Source organism: Glycine max, chromosome 18, assembly GCF_000004515.6.
Source record: "Glycine max cultivar Williams 82 chromosome 18, Glycine_max_v4.0, whole genome shotgun sequence".
NCBI lineage: Eukaryota > Viridiplantae > Streptophyta > Magnoliopsida > Fabales > Fabaceae > Glycine > Glycine max.
This window is the reverse complement of record NC_038254.2, coordinates 49,693,430-49,707,140: the sequence shown is the minus strand read 5'-3', so window position 1 is coordinate 49,707,140 and position 13,711 is coordinate 49,693,430. Positions and strand designations below refer to the sequence as shown.

The following is a 13,711-nucleotide window of genomic DNA, read 5'->3' as shown; positions in this document are numbered from 1 at the left end:
AGTCTCAAATAAATTAGACTTGTGAGTGGGAGAAAAAGAAGAAGACAAGTAACATCAGAGAAGAAAGGGTTTGCCTCCTCTAAAGTGTAGGGTCTAAGGTTAGGGTTAATGGTTTATGACCAAGGATAAGTGTTAGGGTTCAGAGCATTGGATTCCCTGACAAGAATAAATGAGGGTTTGAAATAATTGGACATGTGAGTCAGAGAAAAATAAGACAAGTAACATCAGAGAACATAAAGTTTGTCTCCTCTTAAGTGTAGCGTCTGGGGTTAGGGTTAAGGGTTTACGACCTAGGGTAAGGGCTAGGGTTTGAAGAATTAGATTCTCTAACGTGAATAAATGAGGGTTTGAAATAAATTAGACTTGTGAGTGAGAGAAAAAAAAAACTACATGAACCAAGCGGCCAAAACAAGAAAAAATGACTAAAAGTTGAATATTTCAATCCATGAAGGCAACTTTTGGCACTTAGATTTTTATTTGTATTAGATGTTTTGATTGAAATAATGTTTCATTCCCATATTTTTCATGTCAATAAAGTCATTAAGACAACTTCCAGGTCTTAATTCGATCCTTAAATGCATGAACCAAGTGGCAAAATATAAGAAAAAATTATTAAAACTTGAAGATTTCAATCCATGAAGGAAAATTTTGGCACTTAGATTCTTATTTGTATAAGGTGTTTTGGTTAAAATAATATTTTATTCCCATAGTTTTCATGTCAATAATCGTTGGACCGTCGTTAAATTTAAACATCCGGTTCGCAATTGATGTTTGCATACTTTCACCGTTCGGATTTTTTAAATAATGTCCATAGAGAGAGAAAAATCCCTCACAGGGAGACAGTAAATTGGAGACTTCAATCCCTTCTATTTTGCTCTAATTTTTGGAAACCCTAATAGAGCAACCAGAGGAAAATCTTGAGGAATCTTAAACAAATGCTAGAGATGTCGCTATCATTGTCGGAATACACAAGTGAGCCCGCTTAGAGGTAATGGGTGAATTTATCGCAATTGGGGTTAGAATGAACATGTGTAGGGGTCCTTAGAAGATCAAATTGGGGTTTATTTTGGGTTGTTTATTGTATTGTAAGTATTCCTTTATGATTATGTGAAATTGTTTGAGGGATTTTACTCCCCGTGTTGTGAGATGCATTTTTATATAATTTGTTTGTGTTTGTGATAAATAGTTATATTGGGATCACGAAATTGTGTATAAGTAATAAATGGAATATGTGATGAATTTTGGGATAACATGTTGCTTTGAGATTATAATGTTGTTATTGAGATTGACTATAAGTGCAAAGTTTAACATGTGTTAATATGTGAGATACACGTAAACATGTGATGGTGGATTGTGACATTATGAGATGTTAAATTGTGGACATGAGATTTGATTGTGAATAAGTGTGTGGTTAACACTTGATATGACAATACTTGTGTTGTGAGCTGTGAATTATACAATAACCCGACTGGTGTTTATCTTGAGAAAAGTGTTTATGCACAATGTTAAAGGAAAAATGTAGGATTTCTAGTTAGGAACCTAAAGTGTTAAATTGTAGCATAATGTGTTAAAAATGTTTGAAACACGAGTGTGAGGTCATGGGTATTGTATAATTCATTAGAAGTGTCTGCGTGCAAAAATAGTTTTAGGGGTTGATCCTAAATCAGGAAGGTAAGGCCCTAATGGATTCTTCAGAGTCTAGGCCTTGGGGGTAAAGACATTTGGTTTGATTGTTCCTTTAAGCTTATATTGATCCCATATGGTTGGAGTATTCTTGCAAAACATAGCGACCCTGACTAGTCACCTTATGATTTTACCCAGTGATAGTGACTTGACATATTCATTGTGTGGTGTGTCTTGTTATGTAATTGTTTATTATGAAATTGATAATTGTTATTACATCTTGATCCGAGTGTGTGATTTATATGTAATGTGATTGGTGATTGAAAAATAAATTTTAAATGATAAAGTGGTGAAGTGACGTATATTGTATTAAGTTGAGTTATGTTATAAATACTTTCCTAATTTATTTTGATTATGTCTTTGTTTATTTGTATTTTTTTAGAAATGTGATAACACACTCCCTGTGTGCTATTTGTGTTTGGATCATGTGATGATCTCGAACCTTGTGTTTGTATGAGCAAATGACTAGGTGGATGATTTTAAAAAACCTTATGCTAGAAGGTGCTAGAACACAATACTCTGATAGGATGGGACATTGGGGCATAGGTTTCTATATTAATAGCATGAAGTCTTGGACGACCTTGTTTTAAGTCGAGATGACTTCATTATTTATTTAGACACATTCTATTATGATGTTAGAAAAATGGATGAGCCTTTTACCCTTTTGAAATGCTTTTATTTAAATATGTATTAAAAAATTTTAATTATTCTGCATTCTTATTCCTTTTATTATTAGTACATATGTGTGTGTGGTAGAGGCTGTCACAAATTCAGCCTTCAAACGCATGAACCAAGTGGCCAAATACAACAAAAAATTACTAAAACTTGAAGATTTTAATCCATGAGGACAACTTTTGACAGTTAGGTTCTTATTTGTATCAAGTATTTTGGATAAAATAATGTTTCATTCTCATAGTTTTTATGTCAATAAAGGCATTAAGAAAAATTCTAGGTCTCGATTCGGTCCTCAAACACATTAACAAAGTAGCCAAAAATAATAAAAACTTAGTAAAACTTGAAGATTTCAATCGATACTTCAAATTTTTGGCATTAAAACACACATGGCGACAACTAAAAACTCAACAATGAAAACATACATATAAGTCCTACAAATCATTAAATTATAGAATAGCAATCAAATAAATTAGGGGGGGTCTTCAAAACTCGATTCAAGGTTCATTGCTTGAACGAGGTATTATTCAAACCCTCAAAATTGAAAGAGTTGGTAGAAATTGGTGGTGGATGTGTACATGTTTGTGTGGGCGGGTCCCTAGAGACAATATACAACTCTAGACATGTGAGCTTGGAGATGTCTACGAACATGGAAAACATAGTTATTACCTCTTCATCATCGTGCAACATTCATGTTGTGTACTTGCCACAATCACCAACAAATGATACAGGTAATCGAAAATGTATATCCTTGATCACTTGAACATTTGGTAAGCTAATCATGTTTCCAATAGCTTGCTTCAATGCATTATACGGTATTGTATTGTCAAGTTGAACGATCTTTGGTGAACCATTTACAAACATTGAACCACGTTTACTTGTTATGATGGCATCATCATAATATTGAACATGTGGTCTCAATAACTTAAGAGAGGGCTGAATTAAGTCTCACAAAATTTCCCACTAACAAACTTTTAACCCCCTTCAATATTATAGACTCAGAATGCAGAAGAAGAAATAACAATCAATTTAATAATGTTCTTTAAACGTGCAAGATAAAATTGATTGCAATAACATAAATGAGATAAGGGAAGAGAGAAATACAAACTCGATTTATACTGGTTCGGCCACTTCCCATGCCTACGTCCAGTCCTCAAGCAACCCACTTGAGATTTTCCACTATCTTTGTAAAAATCCTTTTTACAACTTTTGAACACCCAAGGAATTCTTTTCCCTTGTGTTCATGAAACTCACAATTCAAGAGACAACCAGTCTCTTGATTACAATTGACTTTCTGATAAGAACAGAAAGATTTCTCTCCTTTAGAGTGTATAATACAACTTCAAGTTCCTAGAGGAATTTCTCTCTTTTAGAGATGATAATACACACATTTCTCTCTTTTTGAAATTCCTGGATGAACTCTCAATAGATTTGCAAGTGTTTGCCTAATAGTTGTTGAGAGAGCATTTGACAATGAAGTTCTCTTAGAATATTTTTCTCTTGTTTTTTGAAATCAGACACACACATATATAGGCCCTTCGTGCCTTTTCAAAATGGTTTGAAGAGATGTGTCTTTTCAAAAAGCTTTTTCTGAATTTTTCACTGGTAATCGATTACAGGTTTCTGGTAATCGATTACACATTTATATTTTGAAGGGTCATGAATTTTGAATTTGAATTTCAAGAGTTTCGTTGTTGATAATCGATTACAAACATCTGGTAATCGATTACATGTTCAAAATTCAAATTCAAAACCCTTTTTAACAATTATTTTTCCAAATTGTCTTCTGGTAATTGATTACACTGACTAGTAATCGATTATCAGAGCCTTGGATGTCTTGGAAATACTTTGTTTTGAGGAAAGGCTTAATCTTGAGTTAATCTTGAAGCAACCTTGTATTAATCTTGAAGCAATGCTTATCATTTACCTTGTTTGATTCTTCTTTGACATCATCAAAATCATGTATTCATACATTCACACATAATACACAATCGCATTGACTAATGATGAAGCCATGGTTTAGGGTTTAGGGTTGCAGAAAGGTTTCTGATTAAGGTGATGGATCAAACTAACTTACTGCAGATCATATTTATAATGTTTAATGGTTTGTCAAATACACTTCAAAAAAAATAGCCAAGATGCCACCGACAAAATCCCACTTCCTAGCTATCACCGATTGGAGCAATGAACATTGGACGACCAAAATCCCACCGACAAAATCAACGACCTAGATATCACTTATTAGAGCGATGCACGTTCAACAGTCAAGATCTCACCGACAAAATAAACAACATAGATATCGCCAATTAGAGCAACACACATTCAACGACCAAGATCCCACCAACAAAATAAATAACCTAGATATCAATGGATGAGTTGTGTTACTAGTATATTTTTCCTTTAAATACAACTCATGTATTGTCATCATATACACTAACTCACAGACTCAATTTCTCTCGTTCTTATATATCACTCTTTAACTTCTTGACGTTAGCATTAAATCCTAAACCATAGCATCTACACTGCTCCTCGTTGAAAGCAACACCTTTATAGATTTGGAGAAGTAATACATTTTGCTTAATTGAATGTTAATTATGTTATGATTCAGAAATGATGATGTTGTTATTATTTTGATTTCTTCAAGTAACAAACGATGTAATCCAGTCATATGCTCAAGCAATGCCCTCTTCAAGTAACAAGTTGGGTTTTCAGATGTTGAAAAGCTTAGGCAAGTTAAAATTGACAACACTTTAGTGACTATTATGGTTGAAAGGTGGAGACTTGAGTCACACACATTTCATCTTCTTGTTGGTGAATGCCTAATCACCTTTGAAGATATAGCTCTACAATTGGGTTTACGCGTTGATGGTAGACCAGTTACTGGCCTAACATTAATGATTGGAAACAAATGTGTGCAAAATATATAGGTGTTGTTCCCCCAAAGAATACACTAGTAGGATCAACACTTAAAATAAAATGGTTAAAAGAACACATGTTGACTCTCTCAGCAGAACTCACACCATAAAAACTAGTAGGCCATTGTAGGGCATTCATTTTAGGGTTGATTGGTGGGGTGTTTATTTCAGATAACTTAGGGAATACAGTTCACCTGATGTACCTACCTCTGTTAATAGATTTTGATCGGGCTGGTTGGTATAGTTGGGGTTTGGCATGTTTAGCACATTTGTATAGAGAAATGTGTAGGGCTATTTATCCAGCATCCAAAAAAATAGGAGAATGTACATTGTTGTGATAGTCTTGGGCGTGATATCACATGTCATTCATTCAACCAAGGGTCAAGCGTCAGTCGTCGTATCCACTTGCAAATAGGTAAACAAAAAATTCTAACTCAAACAAAGTCCATTTTTCAATAATGTATTTGATACTAACATATCACATTTCACTAGATGGAGTGGCAGAGGGCTACAATTTTTTGGAATCCCATGCGATGATGTGATAAGCTACAAGTGAAGATTCGACAACATGTGTAAAGAGGAGGTTGAATGATTTTTTTTGTTTTATTTATTCAAACGTCAATTACATTATTTTTAAAATTACTAACGCAAATTATTTTTTCAGTTCCATTGGATGCCTTGTAGAGGTTTTAAGTTATTTTTTTCAAAAAAATGCATACAAGGATTCCAAAATATGGTTGTTTGTGTAGCTTTAATCTGGTTTCCAATGGTAGTATGACATCAAACTGACAGGGTCATGCTCCAATTGGACTTTGTCAAGATATACCAGATCCATTGCATAATCTTCTCAAAGTCCATCATACCAAAATGAGAGGACACAATGACACAAATTGGGCAGAGGAACATCAACGGTGGATACCAATTTGGAAAGAAAAATGCAAATATGTGTTAATCGGCCAACCAATTTTAGGAAAGTTTGAACATATAAGTCACTACACGAATTGGTATCGAGAAAATTCTAAAATTTTCCTAACACGGTTTGTAACTTATTCACACGTTGGAGCGACATCGCATTCAACTCCAGATATGTAAACTAAACAACATCCTTTATAACAAAGTCAACCAGCGGTTGCCAGCATGCATGATGAAGGACTGCCACCACATACTCAATCATATAAATTCACTCTACAACCTCATGATCATCAATAAGATTATGGGTACAATCCACAATTCTTCAGTGCAAGTGGAAAAGACTTTATAAGCAATCTCATGGGTACAGATCTTTGAACACTGAAGTCTGCTTATACATACATGCAAAGTATGTCCATATCTTTGTTTGCATCTTTTCACTAAATTATTGTTGGAAGTTCTTCAACTAATAACTTCGTCCATGAAGAACAAGTTATTGTTCCTGATGAACAAGTTGAACCACAAGAACATGGACGAGTACATCGATAACCAGCAAGAAACATGCAACCACCTAGATGTGGAACTAGTGGACACAGATGACATTAATTTCTTGCCCTTGTTAATTATATCCTATTATATTCATTATCAGTTTTCCCTTATTGACTTAATGAACAGTAAACAATGCATTAATTGACTGAGCACTACATTTTTCTCATACAAATTGACTGAGCACTGCATTTTTCTCATACGAATTGATTGCACATTCATTTATTCGAGACGATTTGACCCCATGTTGCTTGTTTCGAGACAATATGACTGCACAATGTTTTCTACAAGACGAATTGATTAATGATAACTGCAAAATATAAGCTAAGTTGATAGTCAAGTTAGATTAATAAGTGGGTGTAATTTCTTTACTTTATTATTGTTTTTAATGAAATAATGAAGAAATTAACATCTTTGCTATTTTTTATTATCAAAATTCAAAAGAAGAAGATTTCAAGTGTTTTAGAGGAAAAATTAATGCAAAAATTGGAAGAAAAAAGCCTTGAAGAAAAATTGAAAGAATTGAAAAGTCTGCTTAGCACGCAAGACAGGCCCAGCACGCACTCTCGCTCAGCGTGCAACACGCACTTAGCGCGAAAAAGACCAACGAAGAAGCCCAAAGACGCTCTTAGTGCGAAAGCCCGCGCTAAGGGCGAAGTTAGCGAGAAAAGTAAGCTATCTAGTGCCTATATAAGGAGGAGGAAACAGAAGGAAAACACAAAACCCACACACTGGGTCTATCCCTTAGGGGAAACCCTCTCTCTTTATTCATTCCCCCTTTTCTTGTTACTAGTCATCCATCATCTTCTTCCATTCACATTAACCCCCTAAAGTGTAAAAGTTTCTCATGACAATGAGAGGCTAACCCCCCCCCCCTTAGTTAGGGTTTGGCAGACCTAAAAAGCCAACAGATGTATTGTAATGCTTCATATTTATCAATGCAATCATGTGTTTTTTTTTCTATTATCTTTTCTTATTTTAATTTCATGTATCATTCATTCTTGCATCATCTTTAGTGGTTAGTTGCGTGGGAGAGGGTAATCCTTAATAGAAACAAGGAAGATCTTACACGCATTAGTTTTAGGGGTTATTCATTGGGAAATGGTAATGTCTAAAGAATTGGGAAAGGACATCTCAACATTGCATTGCTAGGGATAAAGTGACTTTGTTCTGCCTCCGCATACATCTTTATACTTAATGTTGTTTATGATTCCATCTTTGCAAAGAGATTTGGGAGAGAGAATACATAAATTAGGCTCTTCATCATGAGGGATCCGGGTTGAGCATATTAATAGATGTGTGTAGGAAAAATTCACCAAATTGATAGAGAAAAATCTAAAATCATACATCTTAGATAAATAAGGCATGCTAGGCCCCAACATAATTGCATTCTAATATCATCTTTTAATTATCTTTGTTTTCTTCTTGTTTATTATTCCATCTTTTTTGCATTTAAATTATTGTTTATTTTTTCTTTCTATCTTTCTTCTTGTTCTTTGTCTTACTCCAAATTTCACATTTACAATTCTTTGTCTCTTTCTTCTCATTGCTTAATAATTGGGATTGCATCACTTAAGTACAATTAAAGTCCTTGTGGATTCGACGCTTGGACTTCCATTTTAATCTTTACTACTTGTGATAAAATTGGTACACTTGTCAATCGATTAACAACTAAACAATGATTTTTTTGAATAGTGCAAACAAAATGTAATAAATTAAGACTCAATCTAAACCATTTATATTGTTAGTGTCATCTCAATCATTGATATGTGTCATGTGAAAATAATAGATCACCTAATATATATACCAATAGGGGGTCAAATGCAACTAAACACATTTGCTTAAACCATGGAGACTTTATCCGCTCTTGTGTATTGCAATGGTGACAAGATTCTAACAAATGAAGGGATAGTTTTACATGAATTAATGCATACTATTGAAATTAAACATGTTCAATTTATTCAATTTGTTTGGGTAAAAGAATTAGATCACTTAAATAAATGTATTTTTTTATAAATATTTAACTAAATTAAATTTATATTGAGTATTCAAATATATGCATTTTTCTTAAATACTATTTAAGATAAATTATACTTTGTTATTAATTAATATATGTCAATCAATAACATAAAAATTTTAAAATGAAAACAAAACAGTTCATTTTTTTTAAAAAAAAAAAGTGTAAGAAAATAATAGAAAATGATTTTAAAAAAACAAAGTGGCCAAAAAAAAGAAAAAATTATTTAGACTTTAATATTTTACCCGTTAGGAGTCTTATAGACCATTGTCCTCTATGCCAGAAAAGGAGTAGGCAAGATAGCACCGACGAAAATCAACGACCCGTAGTGCATTGACGTAAACAAGATTAGTGTTCACACGACAAGAATCTTGCAGAGATTTGTCCTCTATGCCAGAAAAGAAGTAGTCGAGATAACACTGACAACAATCAATGGCCCATAACGCATTGACGTAAACAAGGTAACTTTTCACTAGTCAAAAATCCTGCTGAGCTTTGTCTTTTTTGCCAATAAGGAGTGGCCGAGATAGCACCGACAACAATCAATGACACATAAAGTATTGACATAAACGAGGTTACTACTCACTAGTCAAGAATCCTGTAGAGTTTTGTCCTCTATGCCAAAAAAATGAGTGGCTGAGATAGCACTGACGACAATCAATGGCCTATAACGCAATGACAAAAACGAGGGTCATGTTCACCTGTCAGGAATATGTCCATTGTGCCAGAAAAAAGATGTCATCTCACGTTGCTTTTCCCCATATGATTTTTACCTCACATTGCTTGTTTCAAGATTATGTGACTAAACAATGTTTTCTATGAGACGATTTTTACCTCAAATGGCACAAACCAAACGTAATTAATTAAGACTTAATCTAAACCATTTATATTATCGTTGCGATCTCAGTGGTTGGTATCAGTCACCTAAAAATAGTAGATCATCTATTATATATAGAGTAGGGTTAGATGCAATTCAACACCTTTGTCTGCTACTCACCCTATCTCATCATCTTCAAACCATTTATTTTTATCACAAAGTCTCATTCATCATGGACAACAATCTATAGGAGTTTCTCAACATTGATGATTCAAACCTCCCATCCATTATTTGCCCTTCTAATTGGTCATTCTCTAATCCAACAACACTTATTCTTGGTCTGGCTGGGGTCGTACAAGTTGCCATGATGAATCGACAATCTAAGGAGCCACTCCCAACTCAAGAATTCATAATATGTACCCACCAAGTAGCCCACCAAGTAACCCAGCGTGAATTTAACAAAAATCCATGATTATATGCTTTAGATTTCGTTAGATCACAAGGTCGACTACCTAAAACATTTATTGTATTTGATACACCTAAACATTCAATTGATTGTTGAATTCGTATAATTGTAGGATTGGTAAATATTAATGACTCATCTCACGGGACACTATTAGGGTCTATTAATTATACTTTTGATCATGTACCTTTAACGGTCATTATTGTCAAAAGTTGTACCCCAATAGTTTTGGCAACATCAAAGTTACGCTCAAGGTAGTCTCAACTTTAATTCGCTCTCTACTGATTACATTGTTATTTTTCAGATATTCATTCATAAGAGTTTTAATTTTGGGATCCTACATGGACTATTGATGCCACCATGAAACGAACAATCATAGAAGGTCAAGATTGTAGCCCTTATATAATGGACATTCATGTTAGTTTTGCTTAGTTCTACGAGACGTAAGTTTCTTACTGTTGTTGTTAATTTCTTACTTTTTGTGTCGTATATAGTTTAGTTTTTATTGAACTAAATGGTATACTCTACAAGCAGTTGTGTTTTGTCCCTTTTTCCTCACTCCAAATGTTATTTGAATATTACACTGCACAATGTTATCAAGGTAGTATTTTTGCATTTTAGGTTACCAATAATTTTGGTATTTGCAAATTTGCATAATATACTCATATGTCATTCATATTTGACGCAGATGTTTCTAAAGGAGAATTGATCTGTTATCAAGCAGTTTGTGTTTTTTGCGTGCAACATGTCATCAAATGTGTTTCACCAATGGCTTTATCATTTATGTTTATTTTTATGTGTAATGTTGCTTTTATTTCGTGTGCATAATATTGTTTCATTTTATGGATTATTATTTATGTACTAAGGATTTGGGAAAATACATATTGAGAGGGATGACACATCTATAAAATTGTCTGGTTTCATTTAAGGATTAATTTTTAAAAAAATACTATTGTAGATTAATTTATATTTAAATACTCATAGTACGTTTTACACCAATGCAAACTATCAAAATTGAACATGTTTTATTTATTTATTTATTTTGGTAAAATAATTAAATCACATAAATATACATATTTTTCGTAAATATTTAACTAAATTATATTTATATTAGGTATTTAAATATATACATTTTTCTTAAATTTTATTCTACATAAATTCTATTTTTTATAATTTAATATATATATATATATATATATATAAATTAGTGAACTAAAAAAAATTTAAAACCAAAAAAATATTTAATTTTTAAATAAAAAACAAACAAAATAAATAAAACAAAAAGCTAAAATAAATAAACAATTAATTTTTAAATAAAAGACAAACAAAATTAAAAAATCAAATAAATAAATAATTATCCGACATATGTTAAAAAAACCTTACGATATCGGTTTCCCAAGAACCGATGTAGTAAGGTGGTTTAAAAAAAAGTAACACGTGAAATCAATTTCTAAAAAATTTATCTCAACACAAAAAGAATCTGAGAAATCGATTTGAGGAACTGATTACTCACCATGAATAATAATTTATATCATGTATGTAAATAATTTTTAGATTATATTATTTAAATAATTTTTAATTTTTTTTTGTATTTTTTTGGTAAAAAATTCCGAACTTACTTCAATGTTAGAATGAAAAATAACAGAATCTGACTAATGCCCGGAAGACATTATTTGACATACTTTTTTTTAATTATGCTCCTTGTTTTTATATAAATATTAGGTTAGTCTGACTAAATTATATGAGCCCCACTCAGAAAAAAATTACTTAACAAGAAATAGAACAGTGAAAGAGTATTCTTTTTTTAAAAAAAAAAAAGGAAATATATTATATATTTTTTTTCATTTTAAAATCTCTAATAAGTAGCTGCTTTCGATAAAATAGCTGAGCTTTGAAACTCATAAGACACGGTTAAAGAGTACTCCACATCAAGCCCATTCCATCCCCCACAACTTTGAAAGGGAAAGGAGCAATTGAAGTTTGTGTTGGTTGGACAAGGAAATTTGAGAAACTTCACACAGTAAACTGTAAAATGATGGTAAAAAAACAATGAAAAGAAAAGGACTATAAATTCTAATGTACAATTATATTTTCTTTTTTAAAAAAAAAACACATAAATTTGCTGCAGTAAGTTGTCCAAAATGCCAACAAGAAAAAAAAAACACCAAATTCCTATGGCATAACTATGTCTCCCAAATCCTGGTCCATTGTTGGAATCACCAACCAATCATCTGGACAACAACAACTAAGATCTATAGCATCCACAAGAGTGGATTCATAACCAAGCCCCTTACCATTTTCCATCACAACATTTTCCACAAATGGGGGATCCAATTTCAAAGTGGTCAAATTGCCATCTAAGCCTTCAAGGTATCCCAGCCACCAAGTACATGAAGAATCTTCAATGAGTGCTGATGGGGATGGTGTTGGTGTTGGCTCAGCCAATACACAAGGTCCTGTTGTGGACCATGTTGGCCCTGGCTGAGGCATAGCCTCCAACATGTAGTAACAATATTGTGCACCTGAAGACATGGACACATCAATTTCATTGTTGGAGTTGTTGTTGTTGTTACCTTTAACACATGGTGGTGGTGGTGATGGTGACCTATGTTGTGGCCAAGCATGAGTTGTTGTTTCCCTTGTAGCATCAGACTGAACATGATGAGAGACCCTTCTTGAAGGTTTGCTTGGAAAATTGGTTTCCTCTGAACCCATCTCTTCTTTCAGGACTTTTTCCAGTGAGTTTGCAAAGAGTAAAGGGGCCAAGGACCAAAATCCCAATGAGAATATAACTCTTGCTGTGGTGGCAATTGGAAGTTAATACTTAGCTTGTGTAATGGTATATATTAAAGTCTTTTCAATTATAAAATGTTATTTTTGGTATATTAGTTAATACTTTATAAAAATGTTAAATGAAAAAGTTCTTGGAAAGCATAAGTCATTAATTTTACACTATAATTTTTAAAAAAATATCATTTATGATAATTTATGATTAAATAATAATATAAAATTATTTTACATTATATTTAACTTTTTTCTCTCAATATTTTTAAGAATTTTATCAAATATTACTGTTAATATTGTGTTTAATTTGAAATACTTGTTAATATTTTCAAATTATTTTTTATTTATAAGATTCGGCAAACAATTGTTAATTTTTTTATTTCTCCTTTTATGTTAATGTTTATTAACTATTATTTTGATAATTATAAAACTAAGTTATTTTGTTTTTTATAAAATGAATTATTGTTTACATATTGATTCAAAAATAATAATTTAATCTTATTATCACTTTTTTAAAAAAATAATAATTATAATTTCTTTAATTATTGGATATATAAAAAGGAATTCATTAATTATTATTATATACTTAAAGGTGAAAATCATTTTAAAATGGAAAAAGTACTTCAGTTAAGACTAGGAACTAAGAAAGGGTCTAATGAAAGGAGCAAGAAGAGTGAAGTGACCAAATCAAGACAAGAAAGAAAAAAGAAAGTTGGGGGAGAGAATCAAAATGGGTCAGAGACAGCAGCATGTAGACTGACACGTATGAGGTGAAACCATTAGACACATCAAATCTTCTTTAAGCAATACACTGCGTGTCTGCAAAGTTATGGCCAATTTTCTACACCTTTCTGGCACTTTCCTGCAAATCAGAATTGATCATGCACACCAACTCTGTGAACAAC

General features: G+C 32.3%; 1 protein-coding gene across 1 annotated transcript; it reads right to left on the bottom strand.

Moving 5' to 3' along the window:
• Nucleotides 1–11,830: 11,830 nt before the first annotated feature.
• LOC121173912 (uncharacterized) lies at nt 11,831–12,837 on the bottom strand. The gene is made up of 2 exons (XM_041011709.1): nt 12,628–12,837; nt 11,831–12,544 (listed from the first exon to the last, which is right to left on the bottom strand). Exons 1-2 carry the CDS (start codon nt 12,680–12,682, stop codon nt 12,195–12,197), a joined length of 405 nt encoding a protein of 134 aa, XP_040867643.1. The 5' UTR covers nt 12,683–12,837; the 3' UTR covers nt 11,831–12,194.
• Between the last annotated feature and the right edge of the window lie 874 nt (nt 12,838–13,711).